We start from the raw sequence: 27,086 nt of genomic DNA on the forward strand, positions 1-27,086 counted from the left end.
CAAAATAAAGGAAGAAGTGAAGGCTATGCAAAATGAAATACAGAAAAATATACAGGGAACCCAAAGTGAAGGAAGGGAATGGGACTCAAATCAGAGATTTGGAGGAGAAGGAAGAAATAAACATTCAACTGCAACACAATGAAGAAATAAGAATTCAAAAAAAAAAAATGAGGAGAGGCTTAGGAACCTCTGGGACAACCTTAAACATTCCAACATCTGAATCATAGGGGTGTCAGAAGGAAAAGAGGAAGACCAAGAAATTGAAAACATATTTGAAAAAATAATGAAGGAGAACTTCCCTAATCTGGCAAAGGAAATAGACATGCAAGTCCAGGAAGCTCAGAGAGTCCCAAAGAAGCTGGACCCAAGGAGGAACACACCAAGACACATCATAATTACATTACCCAAGATGAAACAGAAGGAGAGAATCTTAGAAGCAGCAAGAAAAAAGGAAAGAGCTACTTACAAAGGAGTTCCCATTAGACTATCAGCTGATTTTTCAAAAGGAAGCTTGCAGGCAAGAAGGGGCTGGCAAGAAGTATTCAAAATCATGAAAGGCAAGGACCTACGACCTAGATTACTCTATCCAGCAAAGCTATCATTTAGAATGGAAGGGCAGATAAAGTGCTTCCCAGATAAGGTCAAGTTAAAGGAGTTCATCATCACCAAGTCATTATTATATGAAATGTTAAAGGGACTTATCTAAGAAAAAGAAAAAGATCAAAACTATGAACAGTAAAATGACAACAAACTCACAACTATCAACAACTGAAACTAAAAAACAAAAATAAAAACAAACTAAGCAAACAACTAGAACAGGAACAGAATCACAGAAATGGGGATCACATGGAGGATTATCAGCGGGAAGGGGGCTGGGGAGAATGGGGGTAAAGATACAGGGAATAAGAAGCATAAGTGGTAGGCACTAGACAGGGGGAGATTAAGAATAGTATAGGAAATGTAGAAGCCAAAGAACTTATATGTATGTCCCGTAGTCATGAAGTAAGGTGGGGAATGCTGGAGGGGGGTTTAGTGTGGGGCAGAGGGGGATAAATGGGAGGGGGAAAATGGGACAATTATAATAGCATAATCAATAAAACATACAAATAAAAAAAGAAGGTAACTTGGTTTTAGGAAGCAAGCCAGGGAAAGCCAGGCTCGGGTGGGGAGATGTTCCTGGGAGCGGGAGGCTAAGAGATCCCACTCCAAGTTTCCCTGATACCCAACCCCAGGGCCTTGGGGGCTGATTTGTGAACTGGGGGAGGAAGCTTATATCTAGATGAGCCTCCCTGAGGTTCTCAAGCACACCAGGGAGCACATGGTTGACCAGACCACATGTGCAGTCCACAGGGAGCCCCTAACCCAGTGACAGTCAGCAGTCCAGGCCAATAGACACCAGCAGGTGCTCAAGAGCATGTAGCTGCTGCTGTATCACTAAATGTTGCTGTAGATCTGTACCATGCTGGCCATGTAGAAGCAGATGTCATCTATCAGCAGGATAGAGCCCAGCTTCTGACAGCCACCAGAGCCACCACATCCTCCCTCACAGCCTCTGAGAACTCCTCCCCCTCTACCAGCTGTGAACAGACTGGCTCAGGGCATGCCTGCTGCCCACTGCCTGCCCCCACCCACCAAAGCTTACACTGGCCCACCTTCTTGATAACCTTGCCATGTCATTGTACTGGTCCTCAAGGCCAACCAGGCAGAACAGCTTGGCCACAGGCTACACACCTACATATGCCAACCACGGTGTCCTCATCCAGCAGCTGGGCCAGACTGCAGTCACACAGTTGTTTCAGACCCAGCAATAGCTACATGTTAGCCATCCTCAGCACATCATAAGCCACCTTTTCTGGGGGTGGGGGGCAGCTGTGGTGAAATGAGGGTGAGGGAGGGTGCACCTTGAGGTCACCAAGACCTCTCAGGATCCCAGCTGTAAGGTTGGGACCTACTGGGGAGAGAGGTTGGAGGCTTCAGGCAGAGGAGAAGCTCCCTACCCATGCCAGGTGCCTGGCCCAGATCCCTGTTGATATCAATGGAACCAAAATGGACACAAGAGCCTGGGGTTCCCATGCCTCAGGCAGAGCAGAGCCTGAGCTCTGAACCACACAGACATGAGCTAGGAAATTCTAGCTGTGGCATCTTGGGCAAATCACTTCATCTCTGTGCCTCAGCTGCCCTGTGAGCCACAGACAATCATGCCTGCCTTAAAATGCTGTCAGAAAACTGACAAAAGTTGCTTCTGGTAAAACTAAGGCAGAGACCCTACTAATGGAGGGGAAGTAACTATTTACCAGCTCCCTCCTACCTATAGAGGCTGTGGGATTTAGGGCATAGCCATAGTTGTACCCTGTGCTGGAAGAGATCATGTGCTCAGCTCCAGTCCAGACTTTGGATGGCCACAGGAAGCAGGCTGAATACAGAGCTGACAGGACCTCTGCTAACCCATCACAGGCCACATGCATGGTGCTTACTTGTGCCAGGCACTGTATGTGCAGTATGCACATTCATCCACACAAGACCTTAAGAGGTAACAACTATCAGTATCCCCATTTTCTAGAAGAGGAAATTGAAGCATAAAGCAGTTGAGTAACTAGCCCAAGATCTCACAGCTCTGTGGGGGACTAACTCAGTGTTAAACCAGATTTGGAGCCCAAGTCTTTGTTCTGAGTCATTAAGAAGCTGCTTGCTGGGTGGCAAAGCTTCCTGGGGTCAGGATGAGCCAAGGTGGATGCTGGGTGTCAGGGTCCAGAGAGCTGGTCTACACTACAGGAGAAATGAAATAAGGAGGTAGGAGGGATTCTCTAAAAGGCTATGTGGTAAATACTGTGTGCCATAGGGTCTCTGTCACAGCTGCTCAGATTTGCCATTGTGCAAAAGCAGCCACAGACAATACAGAAATGAATGGGTGTGGTTGTAGTTTCTGTAAAAAAAATATTGACATACAGGCTAGATATGGCCTGCAGCCCAAGGTGGAATGAATAACCAGCAAGCTGCCTGCCCAGGGATACTCACCTCCATATGAAGGGAAGACAAAGTTCTCTCTTCCAAAAGTTACCATATGTACAGTGGCCTTTATACACACACACACACACCCTGGCAGAGAACACTCCTGGCACTATCTGCTGCCGCCCACGTTGCCATGTGTAGGGAGGCCTTGGAGCAGGTGAAGATACAGGGAGGCAGTAAGAAAACAGAAGACAGGAGATAGAGAACCCCAGGTGTCTGCAGCAAACTGCAGGCAGGAGGCTCAGAGACCCTCACTGTTGCAGGAATCCAGGGCTACAGTCCTCTTGTTGAAGAATTTGGGGACCCTATGTGGCTGACTTGTCCCCAAGTGTCATGTGCTCATGACATGGGTGTTGTCACTCATTTCTGTTCTATAACCTACTGAGGGCCCCTCCACCTAAAAGAAAAAAGCAAATGGGCCCCACACTCCCTCTCCAGCTGCATGGAAAACCTGTCTCTCAGAGCCAATCAGGACCTGGGCCTTAAAGCCCCATAGTGACATGGCTGTGTGCCTGTCCTGACCATCGTGCTTCCTGCCCCTGGCACTGAACACACAGCCCACACCAGCCTGAACCTTGGCATGGCTGCTGTATGTGTAGTAGATAGAAAACATGGGTGAAGATGCAGGGCCAGATTCTGGGTGATGGCTGGAAGGTCACCAATGGGCTCCAGCCCCTCATTCTCTCCAAAGTGGTCATCTAGCAGGGCCTGGAAGTAGTCACTGTGGCCAGAAAAGAAGACTTGGGGAAGGCTAGGCTTAGGGACAGCCAGGGCCAGGGCTGTGCCCAGAGGAGCTGGCCCAGGGCTTAATCCAGGGAGCGGGTTTGACATCACCTTGTGACAGAGAAAGCTGCAACCCTCCACTCGGAAGCAAGTATTAGGAAAGATTTTGAAGACATCAGGAAAAAGGAAGGGCAGCTCCCAAGATCACTGTGGAGTATGTAAAAGGAGATACCATTAGAGAGAAGGTAGTGAGAAGGCAAGTGAGAGAAGGTAGAGAGGTTGGCCTCCACCAAGAGCCTACTTTGCCTTGATCCTGGAGGCATGGGCTGCCAGCCCGTCTGCATATTTAAATACAAGACAAACAACAGTGAACAACTAGGCTCAGAAAAGGGAAGTGACTGGCTGAAGGCTACACAAGAAATTGAACCCAAATGTGGGACTTGCCACCCACAGCCCAGTGCCCAGACACATCTCCTGCCCACCAGCCCCAGCCCCAAGGCCCTGTGTGCTTAGTAGGAGCTCAGAGGGTAGGGTGTAGTCAGCCAGTAGGACCAGGTCCTCCGAGAGCCAGGAGTCCTCTGGTAGGGGAGCCTGATGCTCAGAACCTTCACATACTTGTATATGGCAAGGATGCCATTGCAGAGGAGACAAGGTAGCTTCAGGGAATTAGGTTGTCCCTGCCAGTTCCTGCCCAAAGCCCTGGACCCCAAAGCCTAGACACACTGAACTCAGACACTACCTTGCACTTGGCCTCCAGGTCACTGATCCAATAGCTGGCACTGCTTGGCCAAGCACTCACAGTCACTATGTTCTACACTGATGTCCAGGTGGCCTGGGAGCAGTGTGGGAAGCTCAGGGCCTGAGAGGGGCCATTGACAGTATACTACATTGGCATGTAGTTTCATAGGTGGTCCCTCCTGCTCAGTCACTTGGCTGCAGCGCTGAGACTTCTGGGCCTATATGCTGCCTTGACTTCCCCATAAGAGCCAGTGCCTGAGTTCTATAGGTCCCAGAACAGACAGGAGGGGAGCTCAGTTTATGGGTGAAACAAGCTCTTCCTTGTCAGATACACCAGCTCATTGTCTGCCAATCCAACCCAGGAGGCAACTGGAATTGCATCACACTGCAGGGGACAAAACACCAGGCAGTAAAAGGTCAGCCCAAGGCCACAGCTGGGTCTGTTCCTGGACAGAAACAGAGCCTCCACACTGCCTGCTCAACCCCGGCCTGGGGGTGGGGGATCACTGCAGCAGGGCCTGAAGGCCACAGGATTGATCCGCAGGAAGAGACAGGCAGGAAGGAAGGTTAGAAGCGTGGGCCAGCACAAGCCCCCTGCTGTCCCTCTGCTCCCCCACCCCAGGGAGAGATGCACCAGTGGGTGCCTGAGGACCATGATGCTCTTGCCCTTCCATTTGGTGTCCAGTATTTGGTGAAGTAGGCACTGAATGCACCCCTGATGCAGTGATGGGCCCGGGAGGGCTTCCTGAGCACCATAAAGAACACCTCTCCTCAGTCTCACCACTCCAGTCCCCCATCCCATCCTGTAGGACAGCCCTCAGCCCCATGCAGGCCACACCCACCTCAGACCCACTGGGCAAAGGCCATCCACATACCCTGTGCTCCGTCTCACTATTGGAGGAAGTAGTCACAGTAGTCCCACTTCCTGTAGGAGGCTGTCACTTGTGGCAGGGCCCAGTAGAAGATATCACTTACAGCCTCATAGAAGCAGCATTCATCCTGGAAGGTGTTGGCCTTGCAGTGGGCTCCTGGGGACAGTGGGGCCATAGGGCTGCATGAGGAGGGGCCTGGGGCAATCCTAATTTCCATCCTTCTCCTTCTCACCTCCTCCTCACATGTAGGATCCATATACCCTGGGGACACCTTCCTAAATGACCCTCGGCCCACTCTGATCCTAGGGCTTAGGCACATAGGCAAAGCCCTGTACACTCACACACACATATTCACTCACACATACCACAGACTACACAAAACAGAATAGGCTGAGAGGCTGGCCCTGTTCTGTGCACTGAGGACACTGCCATTGACAGGTCCCTGTTCTCACTGAAGTGACATTCAGTGGGGCAGAAGGACAATAAACATTAACAAATGATATCAGGTGCTATGAAGAAAAAGCAAGATGAAGGGTGACAATGACAGCAGCTGCCACAGAGGGAGGCCATGAAGGGGACTGTGGCAGTGACAATGTGCAGAGACCTGAATGGAGAGTCAGCCACACAAAGACCTGGGAAAAAGCAATCTAAGCAGGAAGAATAGAAAGTGCAAAGGCCCTGAGGCAGCAGCAAACTTGGAGCAGCACAGAGGAGACCAGTATGGCTGGAACAGGTAGCACATGGGAGAGCCAAACAAGAGAGGCCAATGGGGGAGGAGTAGGTCACATAGCAGCTCCCAGGCAAAGCAAGGCATTCTATTTCTACACTAAATACATTAAGAAGCCGTCAGAGGATTGTAGGTAGAGCAGAAGAGGCAGCCATAAGACTAGCAAGGAGGCTGGCACTGCATCCAGGGAAAGATGGTCCAGGGACAGATGTGGTAGCTGGGATGGGCAGGAGCAGTAGAGATGGGAGGTAGACAGAGCAGAGAATAGGTTCTGAAATTAGAGCTAATAGTACTTGCTGACTGGGTGTAGAGTGAGGGAAAGAGAGGACTCAAGGCTGTTTGCAAATGTGTACACATGCCTTATAGCACTTGCATACCTGTACACACACATCCACAGCCCCTGTTCCCTTCCCTCACCAATGGCCAGGAGGTAGAGTACCAGCTCCTCAGTTTCACCTGAGGTGAAGAAGGAAGGAGTATGGGGAGGCAGCTGTCAGGACTGAAGCAGCAGCCTCACCTACCCTGAACACTCACCCAGCTAACATTGACAAGTGGGTGGTATCCCACTTGTCTCTTACATTCATATCCATATCTCACTGCTCCAGCAGGTACCTGGGCAGGGAGTGGGAAGGTCAGAGCCTGGGTCAAGACAGGCTTATAGTCTGGGAGGGGAGATCCATGGAAGTGGGAGGGGAGACATTCTTCTTGGCTGAAGGAAGCCTCCCCCAGGTAAGGCAGGTGACAGGCAGACCAGCACAGACATAGTGTGGAGAAGGGAACACAAAAGGCAGACCCTGAACATCAGAGGCCAGGACCCAGAGCTGAAGAGGCTGAGTCTCTGGTTTGTAGGCATTTCGGAGAGTGGAGGTGATGGGGGCTCTGCTTCAGCCAGGACCCTCTGGTGACTTAGGGAGGCTGTAGGCAGGGAGACCAAGGAGGAAGCTGCCTGTAGGCATCCTGGTGGTATGGAAGTATACTAAGAAGTAGATTCTAGAAGGTGGAAGTCAGGAGAAAGCTACAATAGGTGATGCAATGTCAAGGCAAGGAGGTCATCGTGGGTAGTGGTGGAGCCATCACTGAGCAGGGCAGCCTCAAGGAATGTCCAGGTTGGACCAGGGAATGCTGAGTAGCATTCAGCTTTGGGAGTTATCTGCTAACTCCCAGGTGGCACCTGGGAGATGAGAGAGAGGGGCCCATGGGAGCTGCAGGAATAACTAATGGGGAAGGAAGGGCCAGGTAAAAGAGCTGCCCCACATCCCAACAGGGCACTCTCTCCACTCCCGCCAGAGTCATGGAGATGGCGATTTCAGCTCCATATGTGCTTTAGCTGCATTTATTAATTTCCTAATCTCCAATGACCAGAGGCTGATTGTGGGCCCACGTTTTCCCCACGCCAGGTCCACAGGCATCAGAGAGAGGAAACAGATGGGAGTTCCAGGCCTGCCCCTACCTACTCTGACCTCAGCCTGGAGTACTCAGGTGAACCTCCTCTCCTCCCACTTGTCTTCCAGGGCTCTGTGGCAGTCCTCTCCTCCAAGAAGTCCTCTGGGACCACCGTGTCCCCACGCTCCCATCTGTAAGGCTACTGTGACAGCCGCCCCCCCTCCCGGCGGCCTGTTGGCGAGTGGCCTGCGGTGGATTGGGTGCTGGTGCTGAGGTGTCCACCTGTCCTGGAGCCGTCCCCTGCATGCCCGTGGCTGAAGGCGCTCTTAGGGTGCTGCATCCTCTCAGGGCTGCGGGGTCCTCACGGCAATATGCCCACGTCCCCCTTCCCGCAGCTGGCGAAGATGGCGCTGGTATCTACGGCACTGATGAGTGGGCACGCGTGAACCGGCCACAGGCAGCGGAGAAGGTGGCAGCGATTTTGATGCTCCAGAGCCCGATGTAAACAAACACCCCCTATCCCACTCCTCCCTCCTGCTCACCCCACCCTCAAGTTCCCATAGCCCCACCCGCCCCGCAGCAAAAACCAGTCGGGCAGGCAGACGGACTGGGCCCAGCCTGGGCTCCCAGTGGTTTTAATGGAGGGTCCCGTGCCAGCCCCTCAGGACATCGGGTGGGAGAGGGGAGGACTATGCCAAGGCTATTTGGGGTGAGGGGAAAGCGGGAGGAGCCAGCACCCAGAACCAGGTTGTGGGGGAACCAGGCTGTGGGGGAGCGGCAGCCAGGAGGGAGGGGCCGCTACTGTGCGTCCCAGTCCATCTTGCTTGATCTGATGCAGCAGGCTCATGCCCTCACAGGTGTGTGTCCTCCTCGAACACGTCGGAGTCCTCCGGATCCCGCTTGCCCCCTATGAGTGTGCTCCAGCCCCCCGGGCCGTTGACCGCCCCGCCTCCGTTCAGGCTGGGATGCTTCTCTTGCATCTCCGACTGGCTGTCGCTGGCTACATCCAGTGTGGGGTTGTCGTGGCAGCCATTCTCTACGAAGCGCAGCTCCTCACCATGTGACTGCGGGCCAGGACCAGGCTGCTGGGCTAGCGCCTACGCCCGGGCCCAGCCCGCCCCTGCCCCTGACCAACCCACCAGTTGCTTGTTAGCGCCCCATGGATCCAGTCAGTGACCTTGAACAAGTCACTTCATTGTGCCTTCCCTAGTCTGTAAAACCCTACACAGGGAATCCCAAGGACCCTCGAAAGATGGCACTTCCCTTCTGTTATGTTTCCACAGCCCAACTCCTTTCTTAAAATAATTCTACTCATCCTTTGACTAAACAAGCCTGCGGCCTCTGGAACACCAGCTGACCCCTCCCCACAGCCTCCTTATAAAGAGACCCTATGGGACTCCTGGGAAAAATGGGAGTCTTGCCCTGCCCTCTCCTCTGTGGGGAGTATTTTCTTGACCCCTGGGCAGTGCTGAACTAGGGCTTCTCTGATGAGATTTCCCGATGAGCTCAGGCCTGCAGGGCCACTCTGCCCCAAGACGGGCTGGTGCCATGAAGAACTCCTGTGGTTGGGGCTAGTGCCCTGCACAGAAGGTCATCTGAAATGAGAACACTGGACAGGTGGCCTCACCTGCAGTACTCCATCCCAGGACAACTATTGCCAGCCCAAATGAGATAAAGATGAAAAGCTTGCTGGGCACTTCCATCTCCACCAGCACTGTCCCCAGACCAGGACTTCTGCCCCACCTACCCCCACACTCACCACATGTTTCAGCTTGGGCAGCCGGCGCTGCCAGCAGTTGTAGAGCAAGCCCAGAACGATGATGATCACACAGATGGCACCGATGACCACCAGCACCACAAAGAGCGTCCCGTAGTCACTACGCACCTGGCTGGCCCGGGCCTGGCAGCTACTTGTGGTGGAGTAGTTCTGGATGCCAATCTGGGGGTGGGAGGGGCCAGGGTCCTCAGCTGAGGTCCTGGGATGCCATGGCTCCCACCTCCACATGGGGCCATGGGATTGGGAGCTTAGGAACAAGAACAAGCTGTGAGGAGGAGCTGGCACACTCCTGGCTCCTGAAGCTCCCTTAGAGGCCTGGATCTGTGTTCATGAGTGACTCTCTCTGCCCTATGCCCACCTGTTCACCAGGGGGCAGCTCCAAACCTCTCCACCCAAATCTCCATTCCCTGCCTCCCCTGACATCCCCACCACGGCTCTGATTGACCCTGACCCTGTTGTGACAGAAGTCTGGCTCTAAATCCACCTACTTGTGGCCCTGATCCCCACTGAGACTGCCCTCCCATGCTGTCAGTCATGATCCAGACTCAACAGAGTCCCCACACCTGTCCCACCAGTTTTTAAAAAAACACCAAAAAACAGACAAAGGCAGCTGTGATCCCCTTGCTACACATCCTCCACCACATACCACCACAGGCTCAGGCCCCTGAGACACAGCTTCCACCTTGGGGGTGGGGTATTCTAGTATCAACCTGGTCTTCATGGGATAGAGACAGTGCAAGGGATGCTGGGGACAGCCACATCATGGGCCACCCTCAGCTTTTAGCTTCCTTTTCCCACTGGAGTGGTCACCAGTGGTCACCTGCTGAGCCCCATTCCCACATTGCAGGTTGTCTTGGGTGGGCCTGCTTGCTCTGGCCCAGAGGCATTGCGTCCTGACCCAGCCCAGCAGATGTTTTCTCCACAAATCAGCATCCAGGTAGAAAGGGAGCAAAGAAGGTGAGATACCCTCCTCAGAAGACAGGTGCCAGGGTGAAGGTGCTGTTTCCTGGCTCCTAGTGCAGTGAGTTGGGAGTCCCCTTTCTGCCTTGCACTCCCCTTTCTAATGCCAGGTAGTCAGCTCTTCTTTGGTTTCTGTGAACCACCTGTATGTTTCCAGTATTTTTCTCTATTGACTTTTTAAGTTATCAAGGGTCAATTTTTCTTGATAAAACTTGATAAATTTGCCCACTAATATACTTCCAAAGGCCTGGCATGCCTTTGGCCATGTCAGACAGCATGAAGTGTCCATTAAAGCCAGAACTGCCAGGGTCTGGGAGAAGGGGCAGGAAGGTCTATAAAAGAATGTCAAGGCCAGCCTGTTCCTACCAGCTCTCAGGGTTCACAAGCCCAAATGTTCATAACCAGAATAGCCCTTAGTATAGATACAGCATCATGGTGAAAGACATGGGTCTTGAGTCATTCAGGCCTGGTCCGAAGCTGCTAGCTGTGCAATCTCAGAGGAGTTACTGCCCTTCCCTGGGCTTCAGCTCTAACCTTAAATGGAGTAACAAGATTACTCAATAGGGTACCTTACTTAATGCTCACAAGCCCTGGAATGGTGGTAAAGGGCCAGATTACAGTCTGGCACTCAGTAAGCATTCAATAAGCTAATCAAAAAACCCAGAACCCCCACAGAATTCACCCCTCAACCTTGTGTATAGCAGATGAGGAGGCAGGACCACAGCCATGAACTGCTCATCTTTGTTGTCAAATACTGCACAGCCCTCAAGGAGGAGGACTGATGACAGATCACCAGATTTCACAGTGAGTAGAAGGGATTTTGGTAGAAATGATGACTGTCCTCAAGAAGGGATGTGGAATGAGGAGCAGGAGAGAATGGAGACCTGCCCCTCCCATCGGCCATGGCTCTGCTCCACTTTGCACATGTGGCCAGCCTGTTCTTCAGCCAAGTTCTCCAGGATGGGCAAGAAGTTGGTCAGGGGTAAATCTCAAGAAGGCACAGCTGCCTGCTGTGCCCTAAGCCCCATCCCCCAACCCCAGCTGGCCGAGCACTGTCTATTCCCATGGTTTCTGAAGAAATGCCCATGCCTCTTATGCTTTCTCCTGTGATTCTGAAGCCACAGCATGTGCTCCCACCCACCAGGGTTCTGAACAGTTCCTTGGCCAGACATGGTGTTTTTCCCACTGTCTACCCAGAAACCTCCTGCCTACCTGTCAAAATGCCCCTCAGAGGTCTCCTCCCCTCTGAGTCCTCTCCTGACCACCACCCACTCCTTGGCCCCTTTCTGCCCCTGGCTGTCACATGCACAATGCGGTTGGTAGTTAAGTGCTCATATACTGTCTCTCCCATGGGAACTGTGTCTTAGAAGACCTGAAAGGAAGAGCTACAGAGCAAGAGTCTATTTTGTGCTCCTTTGCACCACATGGTGCAGGCTGCCATCCTGCCCTCAGGCAGCCCTGCTCCCACAGCTTTAAAGAACAGGAGAACTCATCCCTGCCCTCTTACCTCCACCAGACTCCTGCGGATATCACTCAGCATGGAAAGGACATCTTGGGTGGGCACCACTCCTGGAGGGAGACATCAGCAGCAGCACAGCCTTGGCCACTGAGGCTCTCCCCCTGCAGACTCCTGGTCCCTTGGACAGCCTCTGACCTGAGCTTCTTCTAGAGCTCCACTCCCTGGCTCCTGACCACACACAGATCTCATGGTACATGCATGACCACTCTATCCTCTGCTTGCTGCCTACTGGTTGACTCATTAAAAAAAATTAGTGAGTTCCTATTAAGTGACAGTTTTGATACCAGAAGGTCACTTCCACAGCTCCTTAAGGCTCATTCTAAACACACCCCTTCTCGTCCCACCACAAAGTGTACAGTGCAACTGTCTGGCATCTGTGCTGAAACCACACCTCTTCCCCCTCCTATTCCCAATGTTCCCACCTTCTTTGTCCTCCTGTCTCCCAGCTTGTTGCTACTCACAGACCCTAAACTAGGGAGTCCAACCAGCACCTCATCTTGCCATCCTAAAAGCCCAGCCCACATCCAAAAACCCTTGGCTGTACTTTCCCACAGTTCTGCAGGAGAGCTCCCATGGCCTTAGGAAACTTCTACGGATTTGGCCTGCCTCCCACTGCTCTCCTGGACCCTCTCACCAGACATGCCAATACCTGTCCTGTGGGTGCCCCCCCCAGCTCACCCTGCTCGCCCACCAAGGTCATAAGAAGGTGCTGCTCCTTCTCACTGGGCTTGCTCAGGGAGATGTGCCAGTCCCCGTGGTAGCCGCTGCCATGGCGGGGTAGCACCTCCTCCACCAGGGCCAGGAGCTGCAGTCCCCAGTGCTGCCGAAACACCTCCTACAGGGGCAGAAAGAGAGCCCATGCTCAGTGAGGAAGACAACTCTAATTACCCCTGCCTCTAGTCCCAGCCCCCCTCCAACCTCCACCCATCAGCCAAACACTGGGAAAAACCATCTGGCTATTACAGAGAGGGATGCTCTGGACCACTTGAGAAGCTGTGAGCTTGGCCTTCAGGAGGACTGTGGGTTTGTTCCCTATAGGCATCCAGGTGCTCCCTCCCACCTTGGCTTTGTGCCATAAAGAGGCCATGGGACCTGTCCAGGGATACTCTCAGTTGAGCTGGGAGGACACATATGCCCACATATGATGACAAGTCCAGGAAGGGGGTGTGTAGCATGTGAAGGGGTATGAAAGACTGTTCATGGAGCCTATGTGTATAGTGCAAAGGATAAATATTTTGGGGTGTGGGGGTAAAGGACCAAAAGATGTTCTCAGTCATACAGCCACCAAAGACCAGGAGGACAGGTGAAAAGCAGTCTAACTGTTCCCATTTCTCATCTATCATTGCAGAGATACAGCCCAAATTTGGGAATCAAGAAAGGTATCTCAGCACTCTAATGATGGTAGTGGTGACCAGAAGAACTAAAGAAATGGTTAAAATGGTAACCCAATCCCCCTGGAAAAGAGGGCTGGGGGCAAGAGCAGGGACATAAGGAGTCTTCTTTCTCATCTGACACTCTCTTGTACTCTTTAGATTGTCATGGCCTTATATATATGTAATTACATTATTTTATTTTTTTTAAGCAAGAAGCTGGCACTGAGCAGGAACACAGTGAGTGGCAGGAGCTCAGGCTGGGTGGGGCTGGAGGCCAAGACCCTGCCTCTGGCTCCCAGCCTGCCACTGTCCCTACCTAGCACCATCTGGAAAGAGACCCTCCTTTGGCTCTGTAGCTGCTGCCCACTCCACCTCCCCTGTCCCCCAGCTCCTCTCCAGCAGCCTTTTCCTTCCTGTATCTGGGAAGTCAACAGTACCCTGTGTCTGGTTCCCATCTGTCTGGTATCTCCCAGACAGATACCCCTCTGCCAGCTTCTCAGCACTTTTGAGTGCCATGCTGTGAAGCTGTAAGCCAGGTCTGCCATGAGGCAAAGGCATCTCATTAGGCCACCCCTCTGGAACCCCTGACACTCCTAGTGTCCTTTCTGCTAGAGCCCAAGCTAATGAGCTTTCCCTGATGTCATGTCAACCTGAAGGCCACCAGGGTAAAGTTCCTCATTGCCATGGCAAGTGCCAGATTTAGGCTCAGACTTGGCACTCACTAGCCTAACAAAAACCCAAATGAGTTTTGAATTTGGAAGAAGACTGGTACCTGGAGATCGACATTTGCAGTTAGGAGAGCCCTAGTTCCTGAAATGGTTCTTACCACCTTCACATGTGTGTATTTGTAGGGAGGGGGTGCATGCCCACACCTGTCTGAGCAGGGTACATGGTGAATGCACTGTGACCCAGCAGCCTCACTGCTTGCAAACAAAACAAAACAAAACAAAATATAACAAACAAAAAGCCACCCTCCTGCCACAGCAGTGCCTCCACTCATGCCACAGCCCTATACTCTACCACATGTGCATGCCTTACATTTTCCTGAATCCAATTGTCTTGTAAGCCCTGGCTGTTAGGATCAATGCCCACATTTTCAGATGGGGAAGCTGAGGCTTATAGAAGTGCAATATTTTGCTAAAGGTCACGGAGCTGATAAACAGCAGAACCAGGATTTGAACCCAGAGTATTTAGATTCCAATCCAAAGCCAGGGCTTCTCTCCCAGGCCACTAACACTCAGTTCCTATCTACAAAATAAGTGATATATTTTTAGTATGATACAGTCATCACACTCTCCCAGTACTGACATTGTGGGTCTGTGGGCTTCAGCCAAATAATTCATCAAGCTGTATACCTCAAGCCCTATGTGCTTTTCTGGATGTATATTGTAAGTCATTAGAACTTTTCTTAAGTGCAGTACACTCATGATTATTATAAGCTATCTTCCCTGCTGACTCCTGGCAGATGATCCTTCTCACAAATCTCACAGTTTCTCCTACTATAGGGGCTCCAGCTCCACTGGTATGGTCCTTACAGCAAACAGGAAGGGACATGTCTTTACCTGTCAGATCATTTTGACATTTGGCAATATGGTAGATGGAACTGATGAAAGCTCTGCTCTTCCACCTTGCTACATACACATAGAAATACCAGATAAAATACAACAAAACAATGAAGATGCTCTAAAAGCATGTCCAACCTCAAACCCAAAGGAGACAGAAATTGAGGGAACTCAAAGCCACAAGAGTAAGCTGGCATTAAAGTCACAGTAATTCCTGGGCATACGGGACCCAGATATAGGATCAAAAAGTCAGAGATCTGACTTCCAATGCTCACATGAAGGCAGGAAATGTGCTCCCGACCCAGGCAAGGTGGAGAACTAGGATATAGCCTCAAAGAGCAGCCCTTTCAGTAAAATGGGGACTTGAAAAACTTCTCGCTCACCCGGTGGAGCTCTAAGAGGTATGCCATCTGCCTGTGTCCATGCGTAGGAGGAAAAAAGTTACCTAAGATCACTTAAAGCTCCCAGGCTTATACCTAAGATCACTTAAAGCTCCCAGGCTTATACTTCATCTAGGGGTGGATTCTAAACTTGTACTCCTTTGTGGTATAGAAAGCCAAGCCAAGAAATAAGATTAAATTTATTCTAAGACTATTGGAACTCCTGAAGGTACCCTGAAATCACTCTGTAGAAATTCTTTTATAACCTGGGGTTCAAGATGAGATCACGATAAATTCTGAGAAATATGAGTGAACAAGGCACAAATGCAACAGACAAGACAACTGACATGCCAAGATATGATGTCATTAAATACGTAAGAGATAAAAAACTAAGTATGCGTAAAATAATTAAAGCCCTGGCCAGTGTGGCTCAGCTGGTTAGAGCATCATTCCATAAATCAAAAGATTACGGGTTTGATTCCCAGTCAGGACACATGCCTAGGTCATGGGTTCAGACCCCCATCAGAGTGCATACAAGGGGCGACCAACTGCTGTTCCTCTCTCACATCGATGTTTCTCTCCCTCTCTCTCTCTCTCCCTTCCCCTCTCTCTAAGTCAATAAGCATGTGCTTGGGCGAGGATATTTTTTAGAAAGGTAAAATAAAGAAGGAATAGAAGCCAGGGTGAAAGAAGAGAGCAAAATTAAAAAACAAGGAAGAGATCTGGAATCAAATAGAAATTCCAAAGATATAAAAGTTATCTATATTAAAGACTCAATGGATGAGTCAAACAGATTAGACACAATTGAAGAGAGTTACTAATTTGGAAGCTAGAGATAGAAAATTACCCAAAATGCATCATAGAGATTTTAAAGACAGAGAAAACATAAAAGTGTGTTAAAAGACACAGTAGATGGAAAAAAACAGCCCAATAAACTCTGATAAGATTGAGAGAAAATTGGGAATCTGGTAATGTCTGACAAACTGCATATGCAATCTCAGTTCTAAGAATTTACTCTGAGAGAGGGAAGATGGCGGCAACATAGGTGGGAGCGGAATCCACTTCCCCTCAGTGCCAGGGAAATACCTAGCTGATCTGAGGAGCAGAGCGAACAGCCAACAGTATTCCAGCATATACGAAGATCACAGACCAAAGATAGAGGACATTGAAAGATCTGACGGTGAGACAACAAAACCTGGAGTGCTGAAAAGACTAGAGTTAGACCGTGTTAAACACATAAACGTCAGCTCAAGACCAGTGAGCACAGGAGAGTAAGGAGACAGCACCACCGAATCCCATTGGCATTGTACCATAGAAGTTCATATCATAAATCCAGGGAGTCAGAACGAAGCAATTTAAGAAGCAGAGGCCAACAAGAAGAGCCTCACAAACAATGGGAAGACAAAGAAACAATTCCCAAATGAAAGGAAAGGAGGAAGTCTCAGAAAGAATACTAACCGAAAAAGAGGCAAGTCAACTATCAGATACTGAGTTCAAAGCAATGGTCATCAGGAAGCTCACTGAGCTCTCTGAGCTCAAAGAGAACTACCAGAAACTACAGGGAAACTACAATGAACTCACTGCAAACTATATCAACATGAAAAAGGAAATAGAAAATATCAACAAGGGCCAAGAGGAAATGAAGAATACAATTTCTGAATTGAAGAACACAGTAGAAGGAATGAAAAGCAGACTTGATGAAGCAGAGGATCGGATCAGCGAGCTGGAGGATAAAGTAGAAAAAAACACCCAGAAGGAGCAAGAAAAGGAAAAGAGGCTCAGAAAGAATGAAGAGGCAATAAGGGAAATGCAGGACAACATGAAACGTAACAATATCCGTATAATAGGAATACCAGAAGGAGAAGAAGAAGAGCAAGGGATAGAAAACCTGTTTGAAAAAGTAATGATGGAAAATTTCCCTAATCTGAGGAGAGAAAAAATCACCCAAATCCAGGAAGCACAGAGAGTACCAAACAAGAGGAACCCAAAGAGACCCACTGCAAGACACATCATAATTAAAATGGCAAATTTCCAAGACAAAGAAAGGATCTTAAAGGCAGCAAGGGAGAAAAAGGAAGTAACATACAAGGGAGCCCCAATAAGGTTAGCAACTGACTTCTCAATGGAAACGCTCCAAGCCAGAAGAGAATGGCAAAAAATATTACAAGTACTGAGAACCAGAGGCCTGCAACCAAGACTACTTTACCCAGCAAGGCTCTCAATCAAGATAGAAGACCAAATAAAGAGTTTCCCAGACAAAAGAAGTCTAAAAGAATACAGCTCCACCAAACCAGCTCTGCAAGAGATGCTAAAGGGACTGCTTTAAGGAAAGGAAGGAAAAGAGAAAGACAGAGGAACACAGGTAGGAAATAATGGCAATGAATAACTACCTATCGATAATAACCTTAAACGTAAATGGATTAAATGCTCCAATCAAAAGACATAGAACAGCTGAATGGATAAGAAAACATGACCCACACATATTCTGCCTACAAGAAACCCATCTCAGGACAAAAGACTTACACAGACTGAAAGTGAAGGGCTGGAAACAAATTTTCCAAGCAAACGGACAGGAAAAAAAAGCAGGGGTAGCAATACTCATATCAGACAAAATAGACTTCCAAAGAAGGGCCATAAAGAGAGACCCAGAAGGTCACTTCATAATACTCAAAGGAAGAATCCACCAAGAAGACATAAACATTGTAAATATATATGCACCCAACATAGGAGCACCCAAATACATAAAGAAAATCTTGGAGGATTTCAAGAAAGATATTGACAGCAACACAATTATACTAGGGGATTTTAACACCCCACTATCAAAAATGGACAGGTCTTCCAAACAAAAGATCAACAAAGATATTGTGTCACTTAACAATACCCTAGAGGAAATGGACTTAACTGATATATACAGAGCTTTTCATCCCAAAGAAGCAAAATACACATTCTTTTCAAGTGTCCATGGAACTTTTTCAAAGATAGACCACATGATAGGACACAAAGCAAGCATCAACAAATTCAAGAAAATTGAAATCATATCAAGCATCTTCTCTGACCACAAGGGTCTGAAACTAGAAACCAACCCCAAGGGTAAAAACCCAAAACACTCAAAAACATGGAGACTGAATAGCATGCTATTAAACAATGAGTGGGTCAAGAACGAGATTAGGGAAGAAATCAAAAACTTCCTGGAAACAAATGAAAACGAACTCACAACAACCCAAAACCTATGGGACACAGCAAAGGCAGTCCTGAGAGGGAAGTTCATAGCAATACAGGCCTACCTTAAGAAGTTAGAAACAGTTCAAAAAAACAACCTAACCCTATGCCTACAAGAACTGGAGGAACAACAACAAAGACAGCCCAGAGCAAGCAGAAGGAAGGAAATAACCAAGATCAGAGCAGAACTAAATGACATAGAGACTAAAAGCACAATTGTAAGGATCAATGAATCCAGAAGCTGGTTCTTTGAAAAGATAAACAAAATCGACAAGCCTTTAAGTAGGCTTATCAAGAAGAAAAGAGAGAGGATCCAAATAAACAGAATTAGAAATGAAAGTGGAGAGAGTACAAGTGATACCACAGAAATACAAAGGATCGTAAGAAATTACTATGAAGACCTGTATGCTAAGAAATTTGAAAACCTAGATGAAATGGACACATTTCTAGAAAAATATAATCTTCCAAAACTGACTGAAGAAGAAGCAGAAAACCTGAACAGACCAATATCAGCAAAGGAAATTGAAGCAGTCATCAAGAAACTCCCATCACACAAAAGCCCTGGACCAGATGGTTTCACAGGAGATTTCTACAAAGCATTTAAGGAAGAACTAACCCCTATCCTTCACAGACTATTCAAAAAAATCCAACTGATGGAAGACTCCCAAACTCTTTTTATGAAGCCAACATCATCCTAATCCCAAAACCAGATAAAGACACAACGAAGAAAGAAAACTTCAGGCCAATATCGCTGATGAACATAGATGCTAAAATTCTCAACAAAATATTAGCAAACAGCATCCAGCAATATATTAAAAAGATCATCCACCATGACCAAGTGGGATTCATCCCAGGGATGCAAGGATGGTACAATATTCGCAAATCAATAAACATCATACATCACATCAACAACAGCAAAGACAAAAATCACATGATCATATCAATAGATGCGGAAAAAGCGTTCGATAAAATACAGCATCCATTTCTGATAAAAACACTCAGCAAAGTGGGAATAAAGGGAGCAGTCCTCAACATAATTAAGGCCATATATGAGAGACCTGCAGCCAACATCACACTCTATGGACAAAAACTTAGAGCTTTCCCACTAAGATCAGGAACTAGACAAGGATGCCCTCTCTCACCACTCCTATTCAACATAGTATTGGAAGTCCTAGCCACAGCAATCAGACAAGAAAAAGAAATAAAAGGCATCCAAATTGGAAAGGAGGAAATGAAACTGTCACTGTTTGCAGACGACATGATAGTGTACATGGAAAACCCTATAGACTCCACTCAAAAACTACTCGACCTAATAAATGAATTTGGCAAAATAGCTGGATACAGAGTCAATACCCAGAAATCAAAGGCATTCCTGTACACCAACAACGAAACTGCAGAAACAGAAATCAGGAAAAAAATCCCATTCGATATAGCAACAAGAAAAATCAAGTACCTAGGAATAAACCTAACCAAGGAGGTAAAAGACCTGTATTCAGAAAACTACACAACACTGAAGAAAGAAATTAAGGAAGATACAAACAATTGGAAGCATGTACCATGTTCATGGATTGGAAGAATTAACATCATCAAAATGGCCATACTACCCAAAGCAATTTATACATTCAATGCAATCCCTATTAGAGTACCCATGACATATTTCACAGATATAGAACAAACATTGCAGAAATTCATATGGAACCATAAACGACCTCGAATAGCAGCAGCAATTTTGAGAAAGAAGAACAAAGCAGGAGGGATCACAATACCTGATATCAAACTGTATTACAAGGCCACTGTCATCAAAACAGCCTGGTACTGGCATAAAAACAGGCACATAGACCAATGGAACAGAATAGAGAGCCCAGAAATAAACTCAAATCTATACGATCAATTAATATTTGACAAAGGAGGCAGGAGCATAAAATGGAGCAAAAACAGTCTCTTCAACAGATGGTGTTGGGAGATCTGGACAGCTACGTGCAAAAAAATGAAACTCGATCACCAACTTACGCCATACACGAAAATAAACTCAAGATGGATAAAAGACTTAAATATAAGTCGTAACACCATAAAAGTCCTTGAGGAAAACATTGGCAGGAAAATCTCAGACATTCCACGCAGCAACATCCTCACAGACACATCCCCTAAAGCAAGGGACATAAAGGAAAGAATACACAAATGGGACCTCATCAAAATAAAAAGCTTCTGCAGGGCTAAAGAAAACAGCACCAAATTACAAAGAGAACCAACAGTATGGGAAAACATATTTGCCAATGATACCTCAGACAAGGGCCTGATCTCGAAAATATATAAAGAACTCACACGACTCCACTCCAGGAAGACAAACAACCCAATTAAAAAATGGGCAAAAGACTTGAACAGACACTTCTCCAAGGAAGACATACAGAGGGCCCAGAGACATATGAAAAGATGCTCAGCATCACTAGCCATCAGAGAGATGCAAATTAAAACCACAATGAGGTATCATCTCACACCAGTCAGAATGGCCAACATAAACAAATCCACAAACAAATGTTGGAGAGGATGTGGAGAAAAGGGAACCCTAGTGCACTGTTGGTGGGAATGCAGACTGGTGAGGCCACTGTGGAAAACAATATGGAATTTCCTCAGAAAACTAAAAATGGAACTGCCCTTTGACCCAGTAATTCCGCTGCTGGGATTATACCCTAAGAACACTGAAACACCAATCCAAAAGAATCTGTGCACCCCAATGTTCATAGCAGCACAATTTACAATAGCCAAGTACTGGAAGCAACCTAAGTGCCCATCAGCAAACGAGTGGATCCAAAAACTATGGTATATTTACACAATGGAATTCTACGCAGCAGAGAGAAAGAAGGAGCTTATACCCTTTGCAACAGCATGGATGAAACTGGAGAGCATTATGCTAAGTGAAATAAGCCAGGAAGTGAGGGACAAATACCATATGATCTCACCTTTAACTGGAACATAAGCAATAGAAGGAAAAAGCAAACAAAATATAACCAGAGTCATTGAAGTTAAGAACAATCTAACAATAGCCAGGGCGGGGGTGGGGGGTGGGGGCCGGGACAGTGGGTAGAGGGTATTACAGGAACTACTATAAAGGACACATGGACAAAACCAAGGGGGAGGGTGGAGAGGGGGGAGGGAGGTGGGTTTAGCTGGGGTGGGGTGGAGGGACGGGAAGAAAAGGCATACAACTGTAATTGAATAACAATAAAAAAAAATTAAAAAAAAATTGCGATACAAAAGAAAAAAAAAAAAGAATTTACTCTGAATATACATCCCAACAACACAAAAATACATACACACATTATTCACTGCAGCAATGGAAGTAATTGCAGAATACTGGAAACAACCTCAATGTCCACATGAAGGAAATTTGATGAATTAACTGTGGTACACAAACATAATGGAGTTATCATTCAGTTGTAAAAAAATGATAAAGAATGATCTCATGCAGAAATTGTCTATTATCTATCCTCTTCTTTGGCAGCAACAAGAATGCAGTTAATAAAGGTATTACAAGAATTCAGCACTTCAAAAAAAAAAGGAATGATCTCATAAACTAACATAAAGTGATTTGCAGAATATATTGTTAAGGGAAAAAAACAAAAGGCAAAAATATTGTTAAGGACTGAGTTGTGTCTCCCTCAAATTCATATGTTGAAATCCTAACCCCCAGCACAACACAATGTGACTGTATTTGGAAACAGGTCCTTTAAAGAGATAATTAAGTTCAAATGAGGTCCTTAGGGAAAGCCCTAATCCAATGACTGGTTTGTTGTTGGTGTCATTTTTTGTTTTTGTTTTTGTTTTTTACAAAGTGAGATTAGGACATAAATATAAACAGAGGAAGCACCATATAAGGACACAGGGAGAAGATAGACATCTACACACCAATCAGAGAGGGCTCAGGAGAAAACAAACCTGCCAACACTTAATCTTGGACTTTCAAATTCAAATATAAATAGTATGCTGTTTTTCTGTAAGAAAGAAAGAAGAAATTATACATCTGTTTATTTTGATAAAAAGAAACCCAGGAAAGATAACCAGAAACTTATAAGATTGGTTATCTAAAGGGAATGGGTGGGGTAAAAGAGATATGGGGGAAAGTGGTGTTTCTCTAAGTATACATTTGTATATCATGTAGATATTTAGAACCACAGTACTGTTTTACATACTCAAAAAATAAGTAAATCCACAAGGATAAGAAAAAGAAACTAAAATTAAACACAAACAGAAACAAATAAAGCTAACTATATTTCAAATGTATAACTACACCAAAAGGTGGAAAGAGCACTAACCTATGGTATCTTAGGTAAAATAGGAGAAGCCAGTGAGTCTGCATTGCTTTTTCTAGATCGTGAGGATCAAATTCATCAAAATGAAGCTCTAACTTGCAAGACTTAACCTGTAAGACTATAAGCACTTTCTCCCTATCTTTTTCTGAAGATGTGTTCTCTGTATAGGTCCATCATTTTTTATGCACTACTATTACTCGTCGATAATATCAAGGTCATTAAACACAAAGAAAGACTGAGGAACTGTTGTTCCAGATTAAAGGAGACTAAAGAGATATGACAACTAAGACTCTGGCGCTTCCAGCCAAGATGGAGGCGTAGGTAGATACACTGCACCTCCTAGCACAACCAAAAGAAGGACAACAATTAAAAAACAAAAAACAACTAGAACTGACAGAAAATTGAACTGCACAGAAGTCTGACAACCAAGGAGATAAAGAAGAAACATTCACCCAGACCAGTAGGAGGGGCGGAGATGGGCAGCCGGGGTGGAGAGGACTCTCAGTAATGCGGCTGGACCCAGAGAGGTGGCAGATTGTGAAATGAATGGGGCAGGCAGTACAACAGCTAGCAGACCCCGCGGCCCCACACTCATGCATAGATAAACTGGGAAGAACGGCAGGGGAGTGAAACAGACTGCGCAACCCAGGGCTCCAGCTCGGGGAAATAAAGCCTCAAACCTCTGATTGAAAACACCTGTGGGGGTTGAGGCGGCAGCAGGAGAAACTCCCAGACTCACAGGAGAGGTCATTGGAGAGACCCACAGGGGCCTAGAGCATGCACAAGCCCACCCACTTGGGAATCAGCACCAGCGGGGCCCAATTTGATTGTGGGTAGCGAAGGGAGTGAGTGAAATCTGGCAAAGAGTGGAGCAAGTGCCATTTCTCCCTCTCGGCCCCTCCCCCACGTACAGCATCATAGCTCAGCAACCAGCATTACCCTGCCCTGGTGGACACCTAAGGCTCTGCCCCTTTATGTAACAGGTGCACCAAGACCCCCCCCCAAAAAAAATGGCCCAAATGAAAGAACAGATCAAAGCTCCAGAAATAATACAACTAAGCAATGAAGAGATAGCCAACCTATCAGATGCACAGTTCAAAACTCTAATGTAATCAGGAAGCTCACAGAATTGATTGAATTTGGTCACAAAGTAGATGAAAAAATGAAGGCTATGCTAAGAGAAACAAAGGAAAATATACAGGGAACCAATAGTGATGGGAAGGAAACTGGGACTCAAATCAATGGTGTGGACCAGAAGGAAGAAAGAAACATCCAACCAGAAAACAATGAACAAACAAGAATTCAGAAAAATGAGGAGAGACTTAGGAACCTCCAGGACATCTTTAAATGTTCCAACATCCGAATTCTAGGGGTACCAGAAGGAGAAGAGGAAGAACAAAAAATTGAAAACTTATTTGAACAAATAATGAAGGAGAACTTCCCTCATCTGGCAAAGGAAATAGACTTCCAGGAAGTCCAGGAAGCTCAGAGAGTCCCAAAGAAGCTGGACCCAAGGAGGAACACACCAAGGCACATCATAATTACATTACCCAAGATTAAGCAGAAGGAGAGAATCTTAGAAGCAGCAAGAGAAAAGGACACAGTTACCTACAAACGAGTTCCCATAAGACTGTCAGCTGACTTCTCCAAAGAGACCTTACAGGCAAGAAGGGACTGGAAAGAAGTATTTGAAGTCACGAAAGGCAAGGACCTACATCCAAGATTACTGTATGCAGCAAAGCTATCATTTAGAATGGAAGGGCAGATAAAGTGCTTCCCAGATAAGGTCAAGTTAAAGGAGTTCATCATCACCAAGCCCTTATTATATGAAATGTTAAAGGGAGTTACCTAAGAAAAAGAAGATAAAAAATATGAACAGCAGAAATGACAGCAAACTCATAGTTATTAACAACCACACCTAAAACAAAAACGAAAGCAAACTAGGCAAACAACTAGAACAGGAAGAGAACCACAGAAATGGAGATCACATGAAGGTTTATCAATAGGGGAGTGGGAGGGGGAGAGGGGGGGAAAGGTACAGAGAGTAAGTAGCATAAATGATAGGTAGAAAATAGGCAGGGGGAGGGTAAAAATAGTGTAGGAAATGTAGAAGCCAAAGAACTTATAAGTATGACCCATGGACATGAAGTATAGTGGGGGAATGTGGGAGGGATCGGGTGGGCAGGATGGAGTGGAGTGAAGGGGGGGTGCAAATGGGACAACTGTAATAGCATAATGAATAAATATATATATTTTTTTAAAAGATATGACAACCAAATGCAAGGCATGATCCTGGATTAGATACTGAACCAGGAAGAAAAAAGCTAAAAAAGATATTACTGGACCACTGATAAAATCTAAATAAGGTCTATAGATTATGGTTTTTTGTCAGTGTTAATATCCTAGTTTTGATAATTGTTCTGTGCTTATGGAAAAAAAGTCCTATTCTGTGGAAATACAAAGTAATATACTTAGGGTAGGAGCAAAAGGGAATGATGCCTTCAACTTACTCTGAAATGGCTTGAGAAATTGCTAACAATTAGTGAATCTGGATGAAGGATATATGGATTTCTTTGTATTATTCCTTCTCTAAGTTTAAAATTATATCAAAATTAAAAGTTACAAAATAAACACGAGAAAAGCAGATATTTTTACATAAATAAAGGCTGAGACATCTTTGCAGAAAGAATTACTAAAGGATATATTGGATTGGCCAAAAAGTTTGTTTTTTTCTGTACAATGGCTCTTGTAGCACTTACGTGTCTTTAACTTCATATGACACGATTTTCTTACATTGTATTGTGACAGCTGTCATCTCAGCATATATATTTTTAAAACCTATCAAAATTGGTGAATTTTTGTAGCCATTTTAATACTGAAGATGGAAGAAAATATGCAACATTTTCAGCATATTATGCTTCATTATTTCAAGAAAGGTAAAGATGCAATGGAAATGCAAAAAGAAAAGATTTCTGCAGTGTATGGGGAAGGTGCTGTGACTGATCAAACATGTCAAAAGCAGTCTGCGAAGTTTCATGCTGGACATTTCTCACTGGATGATGCTCCATGGTCAAGTAGACTAGTTGAACTTGATAGCAAATAAATTGAGACATTAATTGAGAACAACTGGTATTATACCACACAGGAGATAGTGAACATACTCAAAATATCCAAATCAATAAAGTTATTGGAGAAAATGAAGAATGTGTCTTTTATTTTATGGAAAAACTAAATGAACTTTTTGGCCAACCCAATATTTCAGGATGAAGGGAGTTAAACCCAGAAGAAAGCCGTGGGAATGTGAGAAGACAAATGAGCAAAGAAACAAATAAGTATGTTGATAAAGCAAAATAAGCATCAATTACTAACAATAATAACATGTTCAACATTACCATTCATCAGAGAATTGAAAATCAAACCCATAATGATATCCTACCTCACACCCATTGACATGGCCACTATCAAAAAAAAAAAAAAACCAACCAGAAAATAACAAATATTGGCAAGGATGCAGAGAAATTTGATCCCTTATTAAAAATGGAATCACCATATGATCTAGCTATTCCACCTCTGGATCTACACCCAAAAGAATTGAAAGCAATGTCTGGAAGAGATATTTGTACACCGATGTTCATAGTAGCATTATTCACAAGAACCAAGAGATGGAAGACACCCAAATACCCATTGATGGATGAATGAATAAGCAAAATGTGTTCTCTCCATACAATGGGATATTATCTAGCCTTAAAAAGGAAGGGAATTCTGATACATGCTACAACATGGGTGGACCTTGAGAACATTCTGCTAAGGGAAATAAAATAAGCCAGTCACAAAAACACAAATACTGTATGATCCCACTTCTATGAGGTCCCTAGAGTAATCAAAGTCACAGGGACAGAAAGTAGAATGGTTGTCAGGGACTGAGAGGGGGAGAATGGGGGGTTGGTTTAATGGGTACAGCTTTGGAAGATTAAAAAGATCTGGAGATCTGTTTCACAACAATATGCCTATACTTATAAAACTGTATACTTAAAAATGATCAAGATGGCAAATTTTGTTAGTTTTTTTTACCATAATGAAAATATCCACCATAAAAGATGACTAATTGGGTAGACATCAAATATTAGATGAGAATAACAAACAAAACAAAATCAGAGAAAGCAGAATGAAAGCATTTTAATTGTCTGTTATTTGGAAAGAGAAAAGAAATATTATCTTTAGATTTTATTGTTCAAGTATGCATATCAAATATTTAAGGGTCCCTAGAACCTTTATTGTGTCTCTAAGTACTATTTTTCAATAAAAGGAACAAGAGCTTGAAGAAATGTTGATTCTGAATGTGGGGGAGGGAACATACAAGATGAGCCTGGAACATCTTGTTATGACAGAGAGCAAGGAAACTACCAAACACTAACAGGTTGGTCAAAAGGACTCAGAAGCCAACTCAAAGAAGCTTTCACTGACCAAAGGCAGGGCATTTGAGCATTAATAAGAATAATACCTGGCTCTGGCTGGTGTAGCTCAATGGATTGAACAC

General features: G+C 46.0%; 2 protein-coding genes across 2 annotated transcripts in view; both read right to left on the reverse strand.

The window, feature by feature from the left end:
- Nucleotides 1–1,372: 1,372 nt before the first annotated feature.
- ABTB1 (ankyrin repeat and BTB domain containing 1) lies at nt 1,373–8,299 on the reverse strand. Its single transcript, XM_024580194.2, is given in 16 exon segments — nt 1,373–1,437; nt 1,440–1,517; nt 1,520–1,643; nt 1,728–1,869; nt 3,584–3,765; nt 3,844–3,927; nt 4,454–4,496; nt 4,498–4,564; nt 4,960–5,163; nt 5,166–5,235; nt 5,446–5,498; nt 6,487–6,525; nt 6,570–6,586; nt 6,619–6,681; nt 7,818–7,939; nt 8,255–8,299. Coding segments are annotated over 16 exon segments (1,398 nt in total).
- The window catches only part of PODXL2 (podocalyxin like 2), a 52,691-nt gene continuing 33,681 nt past the window's right edge, over nt 8,077–27,086 (reverse strand). The window contains exons 5-8 of the mRNA XM_024580193.4: nt 12,387–12,543; nt 11,697–11,758; nt 9,212–9,391; nt 8,077–8,516 (exon numbers count right to left, since the gene is read on the reverse strand). Coding sequence (XP_024435961.3) covers nt 8,304–8,516; nt 9,212–9,391; nt 11,697–11,758; nt 12,387–12,543 — 612 coding nt within the window. The 3' untranslated portion in view covers nt 8,077–8,303. The remainder of the gene's footprint in view (nt 8,517–9,211; nt 9,392–11,696; nt 11,759–12,386; nt 12,544–27,086) is intronic.

The sequence above is a fragment of the Desmodus rotundus genome, chromosome 10, assembly GCF_022682495.2.
Source record: "Desmodus rotundus isolate HL8 chromosome 10, HLdesRot8A.1, whole genome shotgun sequence".
In the NCBI taxonomy this organism is placed as follows: domain Eukaryota; kingdom Metazoa; phylum Chordata; class Mammalia; order Chiroptera; family Phyllostomidae; genus Desmodus; species Desmodus rotundus.